Raw genomic sequence first — 26,425 nt, forward strand, 5'->3', positions numbered from 1 at the left:
CATCAATGGCCTTGGTGACTGTTTCGAAGAAGTCGACCAAGTTCAAAAGGCATGATCTGCCCTTGACAAAGCCAAACTGGGTTGGGTCCAATGTCTGCAAATCCCCTATGTCTTTGTTTATGAGCTCCATTATGATCCTCTCCATAGCTTTGCAGACCAGGCTTGTTAAGCTTATGGGGCGGTAATTACCAGGGTCCGTAGAGGCACCGCCTTTGTGGAGTGGGACCACAGTTACCGTACGCCACTCCTTCGGCACGTATCCTGTGGCAAGGCTAAGATTAAACAGCTGCCTTATGTGCGGGTTTAGTTCATCATTGAATTCGTATAGCACACAGCTGGGGACACCATCCGGTCCCATTGATGCTGTGTTTTTAGCTTTAGAGAGAGCAGCTTTCACCTGCGCATTGGAGATGTCTGGGAGGCTGCACTCCGCTGGGATAGTTCTCTCTCCTTTTGGGGGGGGGGGCAAGAGGAGGGTGAAGTTTGCACTGAACCTGTCTGCCAGTATGTTGGCAATGTCTGTGGGTTCAGTGATTTTTGTATCATTTTGGACTAATTCTGAGCATATCTGGGAGTTTCCACCCAGGTTTCTAACATAGCTGAAGAAGGCCTTATGATTGTCTTTTGAATCTATGGCATTTTTTCTCTCAAAGTTGGCCTTGGATGATTTTATGAGTGCTCGTATTTTTTTTTACTAATAATGATCAAAGGTGTCTTCTCTCTTATGGATTTTGCTCTATCATGTAACAGCTTTCTCCGCTTATTGTAAAGTTTGTTTATGGCTGGGGTCCACCAGACTGGACGTTTGCCCTTGGTGGAAAGAGTCTTGGTTTTATTAGGGATTGCCTGATCCATGCAGTCCTGGAGGTGTTCGTAGAAGGCATTTGTAAGGGCTTCCGCAGCTTGGGTTGTGGTTTCCACTGGCTCGGGGGCCTTGAAGGATACCACACCAGTCTTGAGTAGTGTGAAGTTTGCTTTAGAGAAGTTCTTCACTGTGGTCTTTTTTGTTTGGGGTGGGGGCGGGATGTGGATATCCAGTGAGATTAGTTTATGATCTGATCTCACCAATGAGTGATATACTTCCGGTGTGGAGCATTTTGTCCCCATGTTTGTGATGATGAGATCTAGCATATTTTCTCCTCTTGTGGGAACGGTGACTAGTTATTCCATGACATTTGAATTTATGAACTCCAGGAACCTTTGGGCTAGAAAGTTTGGGCTTGAGTAATGTTCCCAGTCTATATTCGGGTAGTTGAAGTCACCCAATATAATGGTGTTTGGAGATAGATTTATACCCTCCAGTGTCTTCAGGAAGGCTGTGTGGGGTTCCTGAGTTTGAGAGGGTGGCCTGTAGCATGCTACAAATTGTAGAGCAGTTTTGCCTATGGTTAATTGCACCTGGATGGTTTCCGATGCTTGCGTTGCCACCAACCTGGAGGTGTGGGTATCCTTGATGAATATGGATACACCCCCTCCTTTTGTGGTGTGGTCCGGGTTTTGGGGCCGGAACGCATGATATTAGGTAAAACCTGATAGTGCCGGGGTGCTCTCAGGAGCCTTGAACCAGGTTTCAGTCACAGCACAGACATCGATGTTCTCCATACTGAGAAGGGCCTCAAGTGCGTGCATTTTGAGATTTAGACTTCTGGCATTGAGCAGCATTACCCTTAGTTTCTTCCCATTTTTGTTTTTTAGGGTGGTAGGTTTAGAATTTGAGCCTTGCCTAAAAAAGGCACTATGTTTTCCTGTCCAACCAATCTAAAACTTTTTGGGGTCAGTCAATCACTCCAAAACTGTAAGTTAGAACAGGAAGAGAAAATTGGTTTACAGCCTGGACTTTGTTCCTAGATGCCATTGCTGTTTTCACTATTAATTTTAGCCTTCTAAAATGTTACTTTACTTAGTTTTATAAACATTTGTTCATGTATTATTGTTGAACCTTCATCAATTCCCAAATATTTATATACTGCCTCTTGCTCAAGTTCTTTTATATGATATTCCTGTCCCAAACTAATGTTTTCTTGGTGCTGCAGCTTTCCTGCTTTAAAGGTTGCTTTTGCACATTTATCAAGACCAAATGACATTCTTACATCATCTGAAAATGTTTTGATCACTTGCAGTTGTGCTTTCAGTTCCTCATCTGATGAACTATACAGTTTTAAATCATCTACAAAAAGATGATGAGATGTCTTTACACTTTGTTGTTTTCTGTGAGACAAATTGGAGCTATGACCAAATCTTAAAAGTAGACAGCTTAATAGGTTAAGAGCAAGGCAAAAGAGCAACAGTGACAGTCTCAGCCTGGAATATCTCCCTTTAAATTTGTTATCCTTGGAATAATAATTTGTCCTTTATCATGACTTAACTGCAGTGGTTTGCCACTGTTTCATGGTTGCTGTAATGTAATCGATCAGTGTACCTTACACATTTTTAAGCACCCATCAATGAATGTGGAAAGCTGTCAAATTTGTTTTTGTAGTCAGTCCATGTTATACCTAGATTACTCCCCTTTTTACAGTTCTCTATTATGACTAACAAATGATCCTTTATTCCATAGGACTTTCTTTTGTTACCCTTTTGTTCTATTCCCATGATTGAGTTTTCTTCTAAATGACTATCGCCCATTAACTCTACTGTATAGTTTATAAGTTGTCAGAAGGCAGGTTATTATCTACAGTTTTCAGGATAGCTTGGCACGTTCACTCAAGTCAGAGCACTGTTTTTCATGTTGTTATCCAGGCTGGTGTCTATTTGAGGAGCTCGTATAAATAATTTTTACTCATGGCTAAGTCTTCATGTAAAAATGTTAACACTTTTACACTGAAGTTAGATACTGCATTTGTGCCTGGGGTTTTCCAGTTAAGGGGTTTTCTTAATTTTGTTTTAATCTCTCTGGCAGTTGCTTCATCCCATTTCATATCCTGTACATTTGAAATTCTTATTCTTTCTTTTTCTTTGTCTATCCTTTTAACATCTTTGTTATGTTCCACAGGATCTTCATAGATCATCCATCCATCCTCAACCTCTTTTTTCCCATTTTTGCATAGGGGGTTGGGGTCTTACTTCCGCAGTGACAATCACTGGGTATTTGTTCAAAATGTACCCATTTCTTTTTTTGGTGGTGTTTCAATTCCTTTTACCTTCTTTCCTAACTTTCTATAAAACCTTTTCTATGGGTCATCAACAAAATGCTTATTTTGCACTTGTACTTTATATTTATCTGCATATCTTCTAAGCTTTTCTACCTGTGGTCAACTATTTGTGATAGTGAACGATAGATCCTGATCTGTTCTGATACTGCACATTGCTTTTAATACGTCTATCTTTGAGTATTTTTTGTTCATCTGTTCCCCCTTCTATACTCTTCTAAAAGTGACACCTGTCTTAATTGCTATATAGTTTCTCTATTCAATAATTCTATGATGGCAATTGATCTCTACCCTTCCTTTCCCTTACTGCTCTGTTTTTTGTGGTAAGACCATCTGCGCAGTAATATATCCTATTTACTTCTGTTACAGCAATGAATCTCTATAAACAGTGCTAATTACTGTGTTCGTTTTATCTAATGTTTAACTTTTTGGGTTTTATTGACTTTTTGTAGTCTGTTTCTTTCATTGATCTTAATGTGTCTGCCCATCTCTATTAAATCAAGCAACTCTTCTCTTAGATCATTTTCTTCTAAACTGAGGGCACATTCTTTATTCTACATTTCCTGTGAGCATTCTATAGAAAGTTCCAGAGCATCTTCCTGTGCCACATGCTCTTTCATATAGGAACTCACTGGGCAATCACTCCACAACATTATCAGAGTTGCCACAGTTTCCTTTTCCTTCCCTTGCTGTGCAACTCCAACTGAACTTTTGTAATGGTTGCCTGTGGAAGGTTTCAAAGTATCTTCATATGGCAACTCATCAGATGTTTTCCGCTCCACTGGTTTCTCCTTAATTTGGGGATCCACTGCTTATCCTGCTGTGACGTTATCAAAGTCAGATTTTGTAATCTAAATCCTTCACTTCACAGGTAATCCATAACCTCACTTTATTTCTTTTACTTCTCCATTACCACTACTTTTCTAATTTTCCTCCTTGTTTTCTCATTTTTTTGTATTGTAAAATTTTCCGTATCCGGATGCCTTTGCCTGTATTTCTCTTCAAATATCTTTGTTACTGTTCTTGTCATATTGTTTAGTGCTGCTTTCTCCTTTGCATAAATATTAAATCTTTCCCCATGTCCAAATGTCTTCTTCAGATGTCTCTAGCTCCACCTCTTTCGCCTTACTTGTGGGACTCGCTGTTCTATTATGCTGTGACAGAACTGGTGTTATACCTTCTACACTAAATCCTTCTCAAATATTCCACAACTTTCAACTTCTATTTTTTTAACTTCTTCTTTACTAATATTCAGTTCTACACTCCCTCATTGTGATATTTTTTGTACCGTGAAATTTTCCATATCTGGATGTCTTTGCCTGTATTTCTCTCTGAATATCTTTGGGGCTGCATTTTTTGTATTAATTTGGCTTTCACCTTTGCATAAATACTGCACCATAGCAGACTTCTCTCTCCCACATCATATTTCCTTTTTATACCCATGAAAAATCTCTAGATTTTGTTCTTTATATTTTCACACTTCCTCAGTTGCTTTTTCCAAATGGCCCAAGATTTCTTGGTCTATAAAATGTTTCTCATAAATCTGTTGTATTTATTTGAAGCCTCTGACAGTTCTTGTGCAAGTCTTTTTCTTTCCTTTATTTCTCTCAATCTTTTTTGTATACCTTCTGTCTGGAAATTCTGGGATTCTTCCATAAAAGCAGTAATACACAATTTCTTCTTATATCGTATTTAGGTCTCCTTTTTGGCTGATCAATTTTTGTGTTTTTTGTGGATGACTACTTCCTTCTGCAATGGGGGGGGGCATCCTTCCCATAGGCCTGGCCTAGCCCTATTGTAGGAATGTTTCTGTCTCTTCAGGATTCTACACTGTCATTTTCCCAGTCCTGGCAGCAGTGCACCTACCAGGAATGGGCACTTTTTTATTCTGGGACTTGGGCACCCAGCTATCTTTATTTTTTAACTTACTTCTGTCCATGACATATGCTATTTAAACAATACAGTCTATATAGCAGTGTCATCTTGGCGAGAATTTGTGAATAACAGGGTCCACACCTTGTGAAGGACGGCACAGTAGTGCAGTGGTAGCATTGTCACCTCACAGCAAGAGGCTCTCAAGTTCGATTCTCAGCTGGGGTTCCTTCTGTATGGAGTCTGCATGTCCTCCCTCCGTTCATGTGGGTTTCCTCCAGGTGCTCCAGTTTCCTCCCATGTGGCAAAGACATGCATCTAGAGCGTTTCTCCCCGGGCCTCCTCTGAAAATTGGCTTTGTTCCAAGTCGGACTTTCCCAGTTAAATGTTAAATAATAAATAAATAAGGTACTCACTAACATCTGATGAACTTAACTTCACCAATACTACTCTCCTTTGCTTGATTTATCATCTCTCCATTCAGATCCCCAATGGCAGTGTGCAACACAAGTGATAGTACAGGATACAAAGGAAATGATATTTAAAAGCCTGCTGAAGTGAACCTTATAAAATGCATGAAACTCATCAGCTACATATGAAAACAATGAGATCAATCAGTTGAACTGCATTATGAATAAAATAAAAACATACTCTACATATGAAAACAATGAGATAAATCATGTGTAACAAACCATATGCTACGAAGGAAAACAATGAGATAAATCAATCCAGCTCCAAAAGACTTTCAAGATGGCTGTACATTGAGTAACAGCTTAATTCTCTGTCTCCCAAAGTGAACAGAAACTTAGCAGAGAAAGCTAGTGGACCTACACTTTTGGGTAAATTTCAGTAACTGACTATTAAGTGCATTGCCTGGATACTGATGCTGGGAAAAAATCAAACAGAGGACCTGAAGGAAAATCAGCTACAAGAGGTGACAAAAGACACTGACTGGGGAAAGTACTGCAGCTGTTCAGCAAAAAGCAGTGCAAGCTCCAGACGTGAATTTCAGTAACCTACAGCAAAGTATAAGGCAACTGCATACAGACCTGGTTAAAATAAACAAAACACTGATGGAGTATATCAACTCATACAATAAAAGGCTGGAAAAAATGGAAGATGTTTTAAACAGATATTCAAATAAGGTGATAAAACTGCAAAACTCAGAGGCTGAAATGAAGAAAAGGCTGAATACGAGACTACACAAGAATAGACGTTTCAAAAAATAATAGAATTAGAGGACAGAGCACATAGGGAAAACTTGACATTTTCTGCTGGACAAGAGAAGCTGGAAAGAACAAACTGTATTAAGTATATGAAAGCACAAATAAGTAACTGGATTGGTATTCTACAAAAGGAATTGCAAATTGAAAAGGCACAGTGCATCTATGGTCCAAACCTGCTTATGAAAAAGCAATCTGGACCTTTAATAAAAAAGTTGCAAACTTACCAGCAGGAGAGTTAATTCTGACAAAACTATGGCAGAAGGACAAAGTCTAAAAGTGGGAGACAGCAGTGTGTTTGTAGAGAATGACAACTTGTACACCAGGCAGAAGAGGAGTAAATTGATTCCGTTATTCAAGGAATGTTGAGAAGCAGGTGTAAGATTCAAACTGCTGTACCCAGTTACCTTCAACATATTTCTCCTTGGAGAAACAAAATCATGCAAGACAGACATAAAAATGTGTCCAACAAACAGTGAGTTGTGAAACAGGAGGGGATTTTGTTACTTGTTCTTCTGGGTAATAAGCACCACAGAGACTGTGCCAGTGAAACGCTTTCCAATGTTTCAGTGGAAAATGCTTGAGAAAAGGTAAAAACCACAAGAGTTGACTAGAAGAATTGAAGTCATTTTATATATATATATATATATATATATATATATGGGTCTACTACTAATTACCGACACGACGATTCCCCGACAGAAAACTCACCGACGCCAGATGACCGACAACACACAAACCCGACACAAACCCGACAACGCAAAACACCGAACACCATTACACCGACACACGGAACGTAAACAACACGCGACACTACATAGCATACACACTAGCCCTGACCCAAACCCTAACCCTAAGGTCCGACACTATCGCACACTTCACCTACCTGCACCCCAACCCTAACTCACTTAACCCACCCCTAGCCCAAGCTCCGACACTAACGCACACTTCACCTACCTGCACCCTAACCCTAACTCACTTAACCCACCTAGCCCAAGCTCCGACACTAACGCACACATCACCTACCTGCACCCTAACCCTAACTCACTTAACCCGTCCCTAAACTACAGTCCCTCACTAGCACACTTACCTTACCCAAACCATACCTCCGACACGAACACACACTCACCTTTCCCACAGCCTAACCCGACATCCCACAATCTCGAGCACTTACCTGACCACTCCTAACTCCGTCACCATCGCACACTTACCGCGTCGCGATCGCACATTCCCTTGTCGGTCTTTCCGCTGTCGGCAAATCACCCTGTCGGTACACTTACCTGTCGGTCATCTGGCGTCGGTGAGTTTTCTGTCGGGGAATCGTCGTTTCGGTCATTAGTAGTAGACCCATATATATATATATATATATATATATACATACATACATACACACACTCAATAAGCATTTTCTTCTCAATAGTTTGAAACTTAATCAGACTTTTCTGCTCATTAAAGTCCATTTTTAATCTCCATTGGAAATGAAGCAGAGGCAGGATTTGGGGAAATGGAGATGAACAGGAATATAACCTGTAACTTGGAAACTGACAAATGTGGGGTTAACAAAGCAATAATTGATGTGAATATTAAAAATGCACTTTAATGAGTAATAAAAATCATTATATATATATATATATATATATATATATATATATATATACACACACACACACACACACAAACAAGCATTTTCTTCTCAATAGTTTGAAACTTCATCACACTTTTCTGCTCATTAAAGTCCATTTTTAATCTCCATTTGTGAATAGGCCTTTTGAGAATGCACACATTTTGTGGACTTAATTGAATGGATATATGGAGTGAACTGTTGGGAACCATAAGGAACACAGAGATGGTATTTATTTTGTCAGTTTTAAGAGATGTAGGTACTGCAATGTAAAAAAAAATCTGGTTAAAAGAGCATGAGAAAAGATACGTTGGTGTGCTTTTTCTCATTCTTACATATGGGAATGACTGGGTTAGGGACCTTAGCTTAATCTGCCAACAAATTTTAAGAGAAAACAAGTAAATGAAAAGGAATATTGAATATTATAAGGTATACTTGGCAATTTTATGTCTGGCTCTCGTGTCTGTAGGAGACAATCTGATAAAGAGAAATGGCTTGGAGAAAACATTTTCTGAGAGCATTCATGTGTTTTCCCAGTTGAGAGCACTACAAAGAATACAAAGCCTGATACCACTTAATAAAACAATTTCTCAATTCTCACTGGCTTTGTCCTTGTACTAACCCTGACTAAATGTCTTCTCTGCTCGTAACAAGTGTATACTCCACCTACTTACATACTCTTGCTGCTTCCTATATATCTTCATCTCACTGTATCATATGATACATTTATATAATTTATCAACAGTATATACTCTTTGTTATCCTGTTTCCACTTGAAAACTACTAATTTATTCTTATTTCTATTGCATTCCATATCACCTCAGCATGAGCTAGGTATGCTTGTAATGACAACAGTACCTAATCTGTATCTCTGTAACCGGTTTAGACCCTTTTTAATTATCATTATAATTCTTTGAATTTGTGACAATTATTACAGTCATATAGTGTGCCTGTATATGGCTGTAACTGTTTAGAGCTATTTTACTAGTCTGAACTTATTATTTTTTTTATCTGTATATGGCTGTAACTGCTTAGAGCTATTTTACTACTCTGAACTTACTATTTTTTTACTGTATAATATTAACTGTGTTGGAGCTTGTCTCCCCGGGCCTCTACTGAAAATGGATCTAATTCCAGTTAGACTAGCCCGGTCAACAAATGTAAAATAAATAAATAAATAAATTATTCATAGCAGGGACAGTAAATAGGGAGAAAACGGAGCATTTAACAACAGAATCCCACTGTCCTTTAAGCTCTATAATAACAGTTTTTGGTGAAATATAAATACATGCTAGTGTAAACCTCCTCCATTGCCAGTACCCCCCTTAACATTATTCTCTTTTTATCCAAGTCTATCACTATTGGAGCTCCTGTTAAAAATTAATGTTAGCATTCCCCTTTTCCTTTGTCCCATGTATTCTGTTGAATAACCATCCTGAAAACCTTTCTTTATCATATTCACATGTTCAGTTCTAAGTGAGTCACCTGTTGCATAATTATTTGTACTTTACATTTTTAATATAGTTCACTACTCGTGTGTTTATCTGTGAGACCACGACATTTAAATGCAATACAAAAATAATTTTATTACACCTTTTACAAACAATAGCTTTTTGTTAAATCTAGTTCCAGCTTTTGTGTTACATCCATACACTGTTTGGCAGGTTAATTTCTTATACAGTTGTTTCTTGTCATACCTATTTCACCTACGTTACATCTTCTAAAACTTTTTGTTTTATCAAAAACCCTCAAACAAATAAACACACCCCCAATACCCCCTAATCCTATATTAACTTAACACAAAAAACTATGTACATATTCAAATACTGAAGTTATTTCCTCCTATTAGAAACACGTGTTCCAAACTGACAGCTAAACTCACATACTTCAGTTAACCTAAAAGAAAGGTTAACCATGTTAAGATGCATGGCACATTCTGTGCTTCTACCAACTGCTGTCTGGTTCTGTCTCATCTTTATAGCTCTCTCAGCTAGGTAAACACTTTAATGCTTTCAGAGAATATTTCCTAGCCATTTCTCTTTATCAGACTGTGTTCTGCAGACATGAGGACCAGATGCAAACTTGCTACTAATCATGCATTCATTTGCTAGAAAAAGCCTCATAATATTCAATATTCTTTTTAATTTACTTGCTTTCTTTTAAAACCTGCTACTAGACTAGATCAAACTAAGGGCCTTAATTTGTTAATTCCCCTTTGCAATAATAAGAAAAAACACTTTTTCTCTTTTGACATGCTCTATTAACAAAACCTTTTTTTTTACATTGCAGTGCCTACATTTATAAAAACTGCGATGGAGAAAGAGAGAAGAAAAAAAACAAAGCACCTGTTTATATTAGTATCCCTATTACACTTAAAAAATAACTGAGAAATTTTACTTTATAGCATGCAAAGAAAATTGTGCACTAGTATCATTAAGAACAAGTTTTGTTTTACTTAGTCAACTTTCTGCCTCCCCTTTGCTAAGTATTTTTCTGAACATTAATGGCATGAAGTAGGGCATATGCTTTACAGTCCCCTACAAGTTTAACACATTAAAAAAGTCCAGTATTTCCAAATTTCCCCGTTCTGTCATGTTTCACAAAAATACTTATTGCTTTGTAATCCCCACATTTGTCAGTTTTATTCCGGTTCATCTCCATCTCCAAAATCCTGTCTCTGCTTCACTTCGACTCTTGTGCTTTTTTTTTCTACTCTCAAGCATTTTCTGTTGAAACACTGGAAAATGTTTCAATGGCACAGTCTCTGTGGTCTTTATTACCAGAAAAAGAAACAGAATATCCTTCTTTTTCACAGCTCACTTTTTGTTGGACAAACTTTCGTGTTTCTTCCTTAGCATGCACTTCATCAAAAAATGTCCCTCTATGGAAGAATATGTTGAAGACAGCTGAGTACAGCAGTTTGAATCTCACTCAATATTCCCTCAATAGTTGTAAATTTACTCCTCTTCTGCCTGGTGTACAATGAGTAATCATTCTTCACTAACATTCTGCTATATCCCACTTTTAGTACTTTGTCCTTCCACCATAAATTCCTTCTGCTAGTAAGACTATCTTAATTGTCTAGATTGTTTTCTCATAGCCAGGTTTGCAGCATATACAATATGTGTACTTCCTATTAACAACAACTGCTGTGGAATACCAGTGCAGTTGCTTATCTGTGCTTTCATAAAATTAACAGTTTGTTTCTTCCAGCTTCTATAGGGTACAGCAGAAAATCTCAGATTTTTCCCTGCATGCTCTGTCCTCATTCTATTTTTTAATGTCTCTTCTTGTGCAGTCTCATATTAAGCCAGCCTTTTCTTTATTTCAGTCTCTGACTTTTGCAGTTTTTTCACCTCATTTGAGTATCTGTTTAAGGCTTCTTCATTTTTTCCCAGCCTTTTGTTGTTTAAGTTGATGTACTCCCATCAGTGTTTCATTTATTTTAATCAGGTCTGTGTACAGTTGCTTATATTTTCTTCTAGATTACTGGAAGTCATGTCTGGAGCTTGCACTGCTTTTGGCTAAACATCTGCAGTACTTATCCCAGTCAATGTTTTTTTCTCACTTTTTGAAGCTGGTTTTCCTTCAGGTCCTCTGCATTTCCTTTTTCCTAGCCAGCTACTGAAATTTACCCAGAATTATAAATCAACTGGCTTTTTCTGATATGTTTCTGTTTTCACACTGGGAGAAGTAGAATTAAGCTGATACTCAATGTGCTGCCATTTTGGAAGTCTCCAGCACCTTGAGGTTAACATAATATAAACTGCTTGATATGATGGACTAGGCTTTCACAAGGAAAGGTCTGAAAATTTATTGGTTGTCTAAATTAATAAAGGGCCTTTGACCCAAAAAAACAAAAGTGGAAGACCTTTGTTAAGCAGAAGTAAAGACAGTATATGGCAAAAATCCACATGTTTACAGCATGTCATTTAAATCGGCTCACCATAACCCTCTCATAAGTTTTTGGCTTGAAAATGATCACCCTGAAAGCTTATGGACCAAAAAAAATCTACTGATGGGTGCTCAGACTAATAGTTTTTAATTTGTGTGTTTTATACAGTTATACATCAGAAGGTTGCACGTGAACTGTGGAAAAAAAGCAACTGAAGAATAAATGTGTTATAAATATTTTATGATGCTTTCTTTTTCTAAGTCAGTAATGAAGACAGAATACCTTAACTAATTAGAAATGTTAACAGTCGAACCAACTACATTTTTCTTATGGATGACTTCAATAATCTACATAAACAAGAAGTATGCCCAGAAATCTGGACTTTGTTAATGGCAATGCACTTGACCAAACTGTCTCTCTGCCTACTAGAAGTGTTCATCTTTTTGATCTTGTCTTCATCTTTTCCAACTGCACCAGGCCCACTTGTCAATGGCCTCCCTAGTCAAATCTAACCATTTTACTGTTATCTTCTCTTGGAAAGCCTGTTTGGTGACCTCTAATTCCTCTAAATTCAAGGATTATTCCAAGACCAGTTACTTATTTATTGATCTTATTGACAATCATTAGTGGTATAACGCCCTCAAAAGGCCTTGTACCTGAGACTGTTGCTTCTTGCTCTGAATTTTACTCCCTTCAAGGAAAGATACATTGAGGCATCCATACCAGTCCAGGGTAAGCATAATGGCAAGTTTAGAACTATACCAAAATGGTGGAACTACTGTGTTGACTAACTATAATAAAAACATAAAACCTCCTGGCCATTATTAAAAGACTACTATTTCATCATTATAAAGGGGATTTAAAACTGGTGAGTAAGTCTCTCTAATTTACCATTAGGAAATGTAAGACCAAGAATGAACCTAGGACTGATACTAATCAAATGATAACCATAAACCCTTCTTCATCATCTGTATTAGAAAGATTTACATTACCTACAAGTCTGTACTTATCTCATGCAGTACCTTTTTCTGACTCCAAGGACATTGCTAATATTCTTTCATACAAAATATCTTCCAATTTGACTCCAATCACCCTCCACCCTCTCTCCTCCATTCCATTTCATACTCTCCCTCCTGATATCAATCTGGACGAAGTCCCCTTTGTATTTTCCAAAATGAAAAACACTTCTTCCATGGGTTCTGAGAATACCGCTGGATATATGTTGTGAAGTGCAAAATGTCAATTAGCAAAATTCCTTCATCAACTCTCCAAACTAAGTCTCTCCCACTGGTTCATACATTGGTACTAGGCTATCAGCTTTAGGGCCTATATAAGCCTAGCCATAACAATTCCCTGGATATTTCTTCCCACAAAATTTACCTCGCTGGACCCCTGTCAAGCAGGGGGATTGAAGTGATCCCTTGGATGAATTTCCTTTCTCCCATACAATCGTCAAGGTTCCTTTTGAAGAGGGCCAAGGAGGCGTTCTGCTTGACATGTATGGGCAGTCTATTCCAGAGTATGGGGAGTCTCTGGGTCAGGAACCTATCTCTCAAGCATGTTTTGTTCATTGTGATGACACGGTTTAGATCCCTGGAGCGTGTGGCTCTGAGAGATTGGGAGTGGAGCATGTCCAACAGCTCAGGGTTTGACATGGCCTTGTATGTTAAGCAGAGATTGCCTCTGAGTAGACAATATGCCACAGAGTACAGCTGGAGTTTTTTTAGACTGTCAGTATAGGGCATCTGCTTTAGGCCTGTGATACTTTTAGTGAGGTATTTCTGCATTACCAAGGAATGCAGAATGGGAGTTGTAGTGCTCTTGTATAAAGGTGGTCCCTTCAAATGTACTCTGGGAATTCCAAGCCTGTTTAGCCTGTCTAACATTTATTTGTTTAACAGGAAGTCTGACTTGGAACAAGCTAATTTTCAGCGGAAGCCTGGGGAGAAATGCTCTAAATACATGTCTTTGCAACATGGGAGTAAACAGATGCACCCGGAGAAAACCCACATGAATGCAGGGAAGACATGCAGACTCCACACAGAAGGCACCCCAGCAGAGAATTGAACCTGAGAACCAATTTCTGTGAGGCAACAACGCAAACCGCTGCACCACTGCAGCATCCATTATTACTTTCTGTTCTCATGCATATCCTTGTAAAGAGGACAACCTGCCTGTAAAATGCCTCTCTACAAGTGCACCAAAACATGAGCAATGCAACACCTGCAGTTTTTGTCACAGGATTTCTTACTACCATACTGAATTAACTGCTGCAGTCAAGCACTTTGTAGTATACAATTAAAACTGTATGAAGCTATTGCTAATACTGTTCTTTGCTTGGGATACACATTACAATTGTTAGTTTTTTTGGTTTCTTAACTGATGACTGACATGACATTGTCTGCCAGATAGAACTGTGCCAAATTTGCTATTAACTCTTTTCTGATGAAAAGAAGTCCTATAAGGACTATGAGTGAAAGTTTAATTCACTGAGGCATCAATGCACACGTAGCAGACTAAATACTAGCTACTCTGCAATTTACATCTTGCTGCACTTAAATCTTTTTTTCTTCTTTTTTATAACAGCATTTAAATCTAGACTTAAAATTGATAATGTAACGTAGTTAGTTAAATGGGTCTTGTTTTCTTTTATTTACAGGTAAGTGAACTAGACTTCAAGGGCCTTTACACACTGATGACTTAGTAAGAGTAACATTGTAACATCAGGTCAACATCCCACCAGACTCCCACCAATAATGTGATGGCCCCCACTTAACACATGGGTCAGTAATTAAGGAGCCTCAATACTCACTACTGAGTCCAGTGTGGGAGCATCACGAAAAGCACCCGAGCATAGAACACACAAGAGTAAAATTCCACAATTTTCTTAAGAGCACAATAGGAACACACTTTTTCTGGAACTGGACTATATACTGTACCTCTGTCCACCTGAAATGTATTCCCTTAATATACACTTCAGAGCAATATGTTCCAGTTTAAGATGGACTCACACTCAAAATAAATTTAAATCTCACACACTTAGACAATTATGGGAACCCTGACACAGATTTCCAGCTGTCTGCCATCAGAACAAGACAGGTCTACATGCCCTTCAAAGAGTGATCAATTATTAAAAATTATATATCAAAATATGTTGATAATTCTACTCTGATTTGCTCAGTCACATCTCCAGTAGAGTTATGGTCAGCTACCCAGACAACCTTTAATACAATAGAAAACTGGCTTTCTGAACATAGTCTGATCCTAAATCCCCAAAAAACTAAAATGCTGTTTTCACCAACACGTAGGTCTACCGCTTTTACCTTTACCATAAATTCAAATGATGGCACAATAATCTCCCCTGACCCCTATACAAAACTATTAGGTGTCATCATAGACAATAATCTAAAATTCGACCTACATGTTAACCAAACTATCAAAGCCATCAAAAAAAACTAAGGTCACTTTACAGAATAAAAGCCTTCCTAACCCCTCCAGCTAAAATCGTCATAGCTCGCTCACACCTTCTTTCAACCCTTCTGTATGCATACCCTCTATTCTCGAATTTAAACAAGACTGTCCTTAACAAACTCTCAATTTGCTAGAAACTAGATTGCCAGGTTTGCCACTGGGCTGCCTTTTAGGACACATCATTGCATCAATCTAAATCAGCTTGGGTGGCTTGAACTACCCAGCCTAATCCAGTATAACCAACTAATTATGGCCTATAAAATCCTCTATAATCCGGACAATACTCCTGCACTTAAAAATATTATCACCCCCTATAACAATCCCAGACTGCTTCAATCCTTTAACAAACTACTAATTCAGACTAGCAAAATGAATAACACAGTCGGTGACTCTCTCTTTGCAAACTCTGTAAGTAGATCCTGGAACTCTCTTCCAGCTGATATTACCTTACTTTCCACCTAAGGTCAATTTAAAACTAGACTCAGACAACATTTGTCACTTAACTGGCTATGTCAATGTATCAAGCCTGATTAACTCTCTCTAGAATGTGTAAAAAATCTGTTAACCAGTTTGCTATGTAATTTAATTTAATCCTGACTTGCACTCAGGATTAACTCTAACCTGTGGAACTTAACTTGCTTACTAAAGTAATCTCTGTAAATAGTCCGTTTGTAATATGTAATGCTGGTATTATGCAATGCTTTATCTGCTAACCCTTGGAGCTTTTCTCCACAGGCCTCTGCTGAAAATGGACATGCATCCAGGCGGAATATCCCGGTCCACAAATGCAAAATAAAAAATGAATAAAAATAAATTATAGCTATAACCAGAAGCAGCCAGGCATTTGAGGTGACTTGGGGAGTATTAAACTGGTATAAGCACACACTAATCTCTATAAAGAACACACTGATTCTCCAACCACAATGTAAAGTAATGAACAACATTTAATAATAAGTAAAATGATTACAAGAATGTAAATCGATAACTTTCAATAAACACCAGAATTCAATCAACAGAAATATAAAATTAAACTGTATGATAGAAGTCCATCATCTTAGAAAAACTAACTAAATAACTAAACTTTCCTAATCTAACTAGAGAATACTGTCCCTGATCTAATCTAAAACATAACAGCAAGGCAAAGGCAGGCTTACAGTTTTTGGAGAGTCCTTTTCCTTGGGTATTCACTGCACCGTATTGTAAATGACTGCAGCTCTTAACTGCCCCTTCAACTGACTTCAGCAGTCTCTTTTGTAGTCCAGGTTAACAGTCTCAACTGTCTTGCAGTATTTTAAAAACAATCAGCTGTTTGAAAAAGTTCTTTTTCCTGTTAATCATCTGTTCAAATAAATCACACAGCAAGCCAGACCATACTAATGGTATCGCCTAATAATCAGCGGATTCTCCATAGACAGTTTGTACTTGAGAATCTCCCTCACAAATATGCACGATTAGAAATGTAGCAAAACACTGACAGATTCTTTAAACATTCTGCATAAACAGGAAATAAAAATGATATGGATACAGCGCGGAATAAACGACTCTTCTAATCAACGTAATGGCAGTAACAAATGCAGATAGTAAGAAGAGTCGAACACAGCATAGACTCCTTCCAGAGCAGCAGTCCCAACAAAACTTGTCACAGACGTCAGTTACACGAATAAATAATTTATTAAAGAGTAAGCGCTTTCACCTACTTGAGGCTTCTTCAGACTCAGACAATAAAATACAATTAGAGTCACATTTAAATACCATAGAGGGCGGGAATCTGTACATTCTTCAAATCGATTTAAAGCACCATCTCATTTTATAAAAACTCACTTAAAACAAGCATCCAACTATACATTAAAACACATATAAAACCTATAAAACATATAAATGCATATAAAATATAAGACATTTCATTCATTAAACGCCTAATATAATAATAATTTCTACTGGCCACTGTCTAATTCAAAATGCCTTGTGTGTCTATTATTAATGTCCCCTAGCGTAAATAAGTTTTGTATGCACTATATAAATTCATTTATGAGTTCTAAGTTTTCTCATTTTAAGATATGGTTTGACTGAGCACATAGTGTTCAATCCTGGTTTTATATCAGAACGTAGTTTAATTATCCAGTTATTTTCTCTACTTTCAGTATAACTTTTAACATCCCCACCTCTTATGTCCAAGTGTACCTGTTCAATTATTTTAAACTTGAATGTATGTACATCTCCACATTCCATAACATGCCTAGCCAAAGCGTTCGTTTTGTGAGCCATCCTAATGCAGTATAAATGTTCTCTAATACGATTTTTAAAATACCTATTGGTTTTTCCAACATAGAATGACTCACATGCCTGGCATGTAGCCAAGTAGACTACATTCATGGTATTGCAGTCACCTTGTACCCTAAACATATATGTGTATTTAGTTACTGGATGTATAAATTTATTATCCAGATCAACATACATACAAAAATTACATGCCCCACACCTTCTCATACCTCCTAACAGATTATTCAAAGGTGGTAGACAATATGTTCTATCACACAAGATGTTCTTTAGGTTTTTCTTATTTCTGTACCTAAAACGTGGTTGTTCACCTATAATCCCTTTTATTTGTGTGTCTACCATCAAAATATCCCAATGTGACCGTACAACATCTTTTATGATTCCTACGTCTTCAGTATATAATATTGAGAACGCTATTCCATCCGTGTTGTGTTTCATCATATGCACATTTGAGACATCTTTGTCCGAAAAATATGGATGAGCTGAGTTATCTCTTAAATATGGGATATCGGCAGTACCTTTCATGATATCACTATCTTTATAACCTCTTTCTAATAACCTCCCCCTAAGGTCCATTAAGTCACTACCATATTTATTCTCACTGGAATTATATCTCGAGACCCTCATGGCCTGGCCTTTTATTATATTGTTAAAGACATATTGAGGATGCATGCTGGTACGGTGCAACAATGTATTTTTATGACATGGTTTCCTAAACAGTCCAGTATTGATAAGGCCTCCTGGTAATTTTTCAACATAAATATCCAAAAATGGGATTTTATCTGGAGAACATTCATGACTAAACTTAATATAAGTGGTAGCAGTATTGATAGACTCAATAAATGTTTGTAGTTCCACTTCTGTCCCTCTCCATAACATAAACAAATCATCTACGAATCGTTTATAAAATAAAACATGGTGTTGAAATAATGGTAAACAAAACATATAATCATGTTCCCACTGAGCCATAAACAAGTTGGCGTAGCTATTGGCACAAGAAGTGCCCATAGCCACGCCATCTTTCTGTAGAAAACATTTCCCCTTAAAACAAAACAAATTATTATGTAGAACTAATTTTAACAAAGACAATAACAAATCAATTTTAATATCAGAAAAACCAGATTCCCTTATTAAATAACGATGTAGCATATCTATACCTATCCCATTTGGGATAACTGTGAATAGGGAATGTACATCCATAGTGACAAAGATGATACCATCCAAGTCTACTGTGGTTTTGAGATATTCATACAACTCTATTAAGAATTGTTTCGTGTCTTTTAGTATGTTTACATTGTTGTCTACAACTGGTCTCAAATTCTTCTCAATATATATGGACAGGGGCTCAGTAACCCACCCACTTCCAGAAACAATAGGCCTGAGGGGAGGGTTCATGAGGTCCTTATGTATTTTTGGTATGCCATTAATCACGGGAAGTTTGGGGGTGGGTACATCTAAATATAAAAATAGGTCATGATCTATGATGTTACTATTTAAAAGGCCTACTAGAAACTGGTGTACTTTATGTTCGTAGAATTTAACAACATCTATATCAATAGATTCATAAAACTGCTTGTCACTTAACATAGAAAACATTTTGTTAACATAATCTGCAGTGTCCATTATTACTAGACCACCACCCTTATCAGCTGGTCTAATACATATTAATGGATCATTACTCAGTTTGTGCAAAGCTTCATTCTCTGCCTTGGTTAGATTATACTTAGTATAACCTTTCTTGGTGTTGTTGTCTCTCATTTTATATAAGTCATCTTCCACCAATCTACTAAAAGCCATCAACAACGGGTGCATAGGTGGTGTGAAAGTGCTCGGACGCTTAAAGTTATTGACCAAAGGGCCATTACTACTGTCTCTGAAAGTTAGACGTAGAGAAATATTTCTCACAAATAGTTTAAAATCACGAATGGTTTCTTCAAACTTACTTCTAGAAGTTGGAATGAAAGATAGGCCCTTGGACAGGACCGATAGATCATTAGCATAAAGTATTTTTGAAGATAAGTTGTGTACTAAGTCTGTGGTGACATCTTGCCTCTCCCCTTGTCTTCCCACATCCTCTTGATATTCCTGTTGGGTAGGCTGTCGAACGACTGCTTCCTCTTCTGCCTGCCTCTGCTTAGTGACCGTCCCCTTCCGTCCCCTTTGTAATCCTTGATGGGAAAAGGGTGGGTTAAATTAAATGATAAATTCTCTGAATGTGGTGCCGAAGCTGTAAGTGCATTTGGTACCATATCATTCTGCCTAGCCAAAGGCTTGGTTTTACTTCGTACTGAAGGTTCAGAGACTGGTGACTTATTGTGTGACACAATAATGACATCAGAAGTACACTCAACAGTAGAACTGTTAGGCTGACATACTCTATCCACCTCCTTATTAATTGTTTCTGGTGTGTTAATATTCAGATTACTGCTACTAGTACTGTTGACAGGTAGTTCTTGCCCTCTGGACTGGATCGTATGATTAATACCAGAGGCTGGCCTGTTAGTAATGTCAGTATGTTTATCAACGACAGTACCATTTGTTCCATTATTAACTTTATTGATAGGGGCAGTATCAGCCCCAGTGAGTCTGGGCCAAGTAAAAATATTACCCAGTTGAAAATCTGTGATGTCCCGTTTAAGTTTATTCTGCTTCTGTGAGAGAAGCTTTCTTTCATATTGAGAGACATTGTCCAAGGCTATATTCAAATTTTCTTCTAACAGTGAACCACCAAAGTTCTCATTAAGCATCACATAACGTTCATTTATCTTAGACCTCAAGGACTCTTCTACGGGAGTGAAGTAGTCATTTAACAAATGCATGTATTTTAAACTTACTTCCAGGTTCAATTGCTGCCAACGGCATAGCAGCTCCGGATACGTTGTGCCTGTAGTTGGCATCTTCAGCACTCGTAATCCCCTCGGAACCACTTTTCTCTGTATGCACACTTCAAAGTGCATGCGCTGATACTGCAATCTCTTTAGTTTTAGCATATCTAGTTCAAATGTGGTTAAAGCCGTTAGTAATTCCTCTCTATTTAGAACAGTGTCAGTGTTCTCACCAAAAACGCCGTTGTCCTCATAGAGAATCAATGGATTGGACCGTTTACGCATGCATTCTGCAAACCTTTCCGACGTGGGTTTGGTTGTGCTAGTTAAAGCCTCCGGTCTAAACATATTCTCCGACAGGATTGAACACTATGTGCTCAGTCAAACCATATCTTAAAATGAGAAAGCTTAGAACTCATAAATGAATTTATATAGTGCATACAAAACTCATTTACGCTAGGGGATATTAATAATAGACACACAAGGCATTTTGAATTAGACAGTGGCCAGTAGAAATTATTATTATATTAGGCGTTTAATGAATGAAATGTCTTATATTTTATATGCATTTATATGTTTTATAGGTTTTATATGTGTTTTAATGTATAGTTGGATGCTTGTTTTAAGTGAGTTTTTATAAAATGAGATGGTGCTTTAAATCGATTTGAAGAATGTACAGATTCCCGCCCTCTATGGTATTTAAATGTGACTCTAATTGTATTTTATTGTCTGAGTCTGAAGAAGCCTCAAGTAGGTGAAAGCGCTTACTCTTTAATAAATTATTTATTCGTGCAACTGACGTCTGTGACAAGTTTTGTTGGGACCGCTGCTCTGGAAGGAGTCTATGCTGTGTTCGACTCTTCTTACTATCTGCATTTGTTATAAACAGGAAATACTCACCATTTTAAAATCTTACTCACATTTTCACAATTAGACATGCTGGCATACAATACAATACAAATTAATCTGAAAATATACACAAATCTCGTGCGAGAAATACTAACACAGATGACAGTGTTTTCATTTTCTTCACAACTTAGTTAAATGGGCCCTGCTTTCTTTGTTTTATTTTATTTAAGGTAAGTGAACTAGACTTCAAGTGCCATTACTCATTGATGACTTAGTAAGATTAAAAAAAAAAAGCAGTACAAGTAATCCTGACAAATAAGAACCTATGAAGACAATACTGTTTATAGAGTACTGATGGTACTCTGATGTTTGAAATCATGTCTGCTGCTCTCTCTGTGGTAGTAATGTTCTTTGGCTACATTCTTATTTACATCACTTTTGATCACACACCATGATGTCAAGTTTCTGTTATACAATCTGTTCCTCTCTGGACATTTCATACAGTGGCAACCCTACTCAATGAAATGCTCTAGCAGTCTAGTATGCAAATGAATAAAGCTCAAATGAAAACAGATCAATATGATGTGTGGCCTGCTGCTACCAATGGCACCACTTCAATATCTCCTCACAAGCAAAGTATGCACCGTTTCCTTCTTTAATTCAAGATTCTGCATATTGCTTTCATGTTATGATTTTAAGTTATGCCCTGAGCTGTTTACCCATAATCAGAAACTGCATGTTTGGCCTAAAGATGGTAATTTTTTTCATCAGCAGAAAAACTTAATGCTGCTTTCTTGTGATTATTTTGTGATTACATATACGTTGAAAGAGAGCAACTATGTTTGAAAAATTTGACTTGCACTTAAAAAATAACCACAGAGCTGATAGAGACTTTACTTCATAAGCAATAAAGCATGCAGTGTGTCAGACAATATTGTTAATTAAGAACCAATGCCCAGAAACATACATAAGAAAAGGGAGGATTTTTTCCATCTAATGTCAAGACTGCTCAGCTTCATATAGCGTACGCCATAACTATTATACTGTAATTTATCGTACAAGTCACTTTACAGAATTAATTATAGGTTACTGTCCTTGGCTTAAGCTATAAACAAGTTTATTTTGTAAACAAGTAGGCTTGAAAAAGTAAGGCAAAATGATGAAAGCCATCAAAATGCTAATCATTTTTCATCTGCAAAGATATTTTTCCATTAGCAAATGTTTTAGTGACAAACAAGAAGTTGGATAGGGGAATTCTGTACATCTCATTCCGAGTGAAATTTACAAGATTCCTTTGTGCATCTCCAAGTTGTTAGACATTTTTTTCATTGCTGACTACTTTCATATGGAGACTGTCAACAGGTGAACTGCACTGACACTGGAGCACTACAGGAATCTTATTTACCTAACTGCAGTGACAGTTCACAGGTACACTGACAAGAGGGGGGACTACAGATATCTCACTTACTCTAGAATAATAGCAACTCACACGTACACCGCACTGACATAAGTAAAATACAGGTACCTTATTTACCAAAGTACAATGGCAGCTCAGAGGTACTCTGCACTGATGTGGGGGTACTATAGGAATCTTAATTACCAAAGTACACTGGCAGCTCAAAGGTAAACTGCACTGATGTGGGGGTAGTACAGGTATCATATTTTCTGCAGATAAAATCTTTACGGAAAAAAAGATTACAAGCAAACCTAAATATATACACCTTACAGTACAAACAGGTAATGTAATTATAATATTTAGTCAAAATACTGAACTCTTACTTTAGATATACTTAAGATGATAATGCTAGAGTAACGCAGGCGCATTAACCATTAAAAGAACTGCATTACTAGAAAGGAAAAAGTTGGAAACAATTTATTAAGAAGCTGATTGGAATTCCACTGTTAAATAGAAACTGTAGTATCTAATATTATTAATGCAAAAATCAAATTTATTTACTTCCAGCGTCCAAACAGCCTCACAAAAAAGAAACTGAAGAAAGCAGTTAGAAGAAATACTATAATGTTTACTGGATAGTTTACTTATTTGTCATTGCTAACCATTTTCAGCAGAGGCCAAGGAAGAAAAGCTCCACATTTAAGTTCCACATGACGTACATTTATAATTGCAGGGTAAAGACATCTTTACATGAGCTTATTTACATGAGTTTTAAATATTTTTTACTTAAACATAACATTTTAACAGAAAAAAAGACAGCAATTAAACTTAACTTCTTTGTTTTTGGGAGTTAAAATGTTCTATAGTAGAATTTAGCCACTGCTGACTCTCACATTTATGCCCAGACTTCCTTCTACTGTATTATTTTATTCTACTGAATTTACTGACCTTTCATCGCAGAACTTCATATATCTTTCCACATGCTCTTTAGAGACATACTACCTATATTTAAAGGTTTCTGAAGTAATCAAGACTAAATGGACCACCAATATCACAAAATATATAACTTGAAGGTATACAATGATTGGATGTCTCACTTCTGCTGACAGTCCAATTACTAAGAATTCATCAACTTCAAAAAAGAAGGTGATCTGCTCAAGCCTGGTTCTCAACCAAGCAAGCACACTGCTACTGTGAAAAGAAGTAACTTAACTTATATCTGGTCTAACCCTGGCTGCTTGCAAACGATGTAGTGATGTTTCAGTCCTCCAGAAAGCTGAAAATGCAAGCACAGTGCCTTAACAATTTTGTACTTTTTTGTATGCGTTGGTTTGTGCAGACAGTCAAGGTCAACACACACATTGCTTCAATTACAAATGTTCCAAGGTGTCTCCACACTCAACAGCAGGTTAAGAGATTTTCTTCTTCTTTTAGCTTCTCCAGTTAAAGGTCACCTCAGAGGAACAATTCTCAGCAGAACAATGGGCAGTGGAGTTTTACGGTGTTCATTTACCAGTCCAGCACCCAGCCTTCCATAGAAGGCACACACACGCACACAACCCACCTAGGGCCAATTTAGTGTGTCCAATACACCTGCAGCATGTCTTTGGAATGTGGGAGGAAACCAAAGCACCCAAAGAAAAACCCATGTGCCCACAGGGAGGACATGCAGACTCCACACAGAAGGCGCTCCAGCCAAGAATCGAACCAGAGAACCTCTTGCTGTGAGGCAGCAACACTAACAGTTCCACCACCGAAGCTGCCCAATGGTTGATAAGAGGTCTTACAATGTGAAAACAGACATTCTTTAAAAAGCCAGTAAAATTTATTAGTTTGGTTTTATTTCAGCTACTGTCTAATAATTACAGTTCCTGGATAACAGCAAAGGAATTTGGATAAAGTAAGGGTAAGTCAACCAGAAAAGAGATAAAAAAGCTCTGGCAAAGAATCTTGCAGCAACTCGGCAAAAAAAAAAAAAAAAAAAAAAAAAAAAAATTCAAGTTTCAGCTTTTGCACAAGAAATGACTTCAATTGGAGAAAAAAAAAAAATCAAACTCAGAAATGTTAAAACATAACATGAGACATTGGGGAAATACATAAACTCAAATGACAAAAGGCTGAAACAAACACAAAATGTTTTAAGTACTTAGATGAGTAAATAAAGTGGCAAAAAACAGAAGTATGAGAGAGGAAGCAGTACCATAGCTGGTCATCTGGCACCCTGTGCCAACTTAGTAATGCTTGCTAACCCTGCTCCTAACCACAGACCTAATGCATGCTATCCTTGGGCCAATAAACCCAACCCTATACTTTAACTTATTATTGTGTGCTACCCCTGCCCCTAACCCCAACCCTATATCTCAACTTAGTAATGCGTGCTAACCCTGCCCCTAACCCCAAACCTATACCTCAACTTAGTAATGTGTGCTAACCCTGCCCCTAACCCCAAACCTATACATCAACTTAGTAATGTGTGCGAACCCTGCCCCTAAGCTCAACCCTATGCCTCAACTTAGCAATGTGTGCTAATCCTGTCCCTAATCCTCTGCCTAAACTCAGTAATGCATGCTAACCCTGCCCTTAACCCTGACGCTATACCTCACCTTAGTAAGGCATGCTTACCCTGCCCTTAAACCCAACACTATACCTCCACTCAGTAATGCATGCTAACCCTCACCCAAACCCCAACCCTATACCGCAACTAAGAAAAACCCTTTCTGTAGCACTAAACAAGACACAAAGCAACACACATACAAACCACTAAATGTATCTCCTTATGTAGCCTTTACTCTAAATCCTAGCTAACACACACATGCACACACATAATCAAGCTCCAGTGATGAAACATTTGAATATACTGAATGTTCAAACATTAAAATTCCAAAGACACACAATTTACCCACACATGCTATTTTATTCTTCTGACATCTGTAGCATACAACTATGGAAACTCTTGATGAATTTTCAAAATAGTTCACTCTGTCAAACAAGTAAAGCTATGACAGACAGAATGACTTCCATGCATATGTGTACCCTGACAACACCCATTTTATATACCAATTCTGAGATCACACAACAGTGGGGTAAGGGAATATTCCTGCACCAACTATAATGCAAAATCACATGGAAAGCAGACATCAAGCTGAAAAACAAAGGAAAAAAAACTCACTTTTAGAGTGTTTGTTCCTTTAAACTGAATGAGCATTCATTGTTATCAACTGTACCCATATATAGTAAAAATAATATACTACAACGTACAGCACGAATAGTACCATAAAAAAATTACATTTTCTTACATCAGATAAAAAATCGTTGAACTAAACGATCCACAGGCAACCTTGTAACCAGCAAGCAAACTTGAAAAGCAGCAAGCAAACCAAGTTGAGTATCCTTAACGCAAGAGTTTATTTCAAAAGAAACAAGCGTTTTTGCTGTAACTCCTGTCACAGCTTCATCAGAGGTACAAAGAGACCGTTTTAAAACGCTCGTATTATATGTTAAAAATAGGAAGTGACCAAATAGTCATCATTTCCTGATAAATGTGTATTTTTTAAATAAATTCATTTCTTTAAAAAGGTTTTTATACACACACTATAACACATAAAATAAATACGGTGTCAAAACCTACTACATCAATAATAAAATAAATTGATAATTCATGTCTAAATATAAACAAATGTAGTTTTAAAAAACTCATTAGTGTGTTTAAAAGTATACAATAGAAAATTGTACAATAAAAAATTATATACTCAATAGAAGAGTGTATAACCCAATACAATAAAAAATTGTACAATAAAAAATTAAATACTCAATAAAAAATCGGGATAAGCGCTTTCGGGTTGTTGAA

General features: G+C 37.3%; 1 protein-coding gene across 1 annotated transcript in view; it reads right to left on the minus strand.

The window, feature by feature from the left end:
• The window catches only part of VPS13C (vacuolar protein sorting 13 homolog C), a 6,956,796-nt gene that overhangs the window by 4,511,497 nt on the left and 2,418,874 nt on the right, over positions 1-26,425 (minus strand). The window contains exons 23-24 of the mRNA XM_044076309.1: positions 19,790-20,702; positions 19,015-19,676 (exon numbers count right to left, since the gene is read on the minus strand). Coding sequence (XP_043932244.1) covers positions 19,015-19,676; positions 19,790-20,702 — 1,575 coding nt within the window. The remainder of the gene's footprint in view (positions 1-19,014; positions 19,677-19,789; positions 20,703-26,425) is intronic.

This window comes from Protopterus annectens, chromosome 7.part0, assembly GCF_019279795.1.
Source record: "Protopterus annectens isolate FY-2018-M chromosome 7.part0, PAN1.0, whole genome shotgun sequence".
In the NCBI taxonomy this organism is placed as follows: domain Eukaryota; kingdom Metazoa; phylum Chordata; order Ceratodontiformes; family Protopteridae; genus Protopterus; species Protopterus annectens.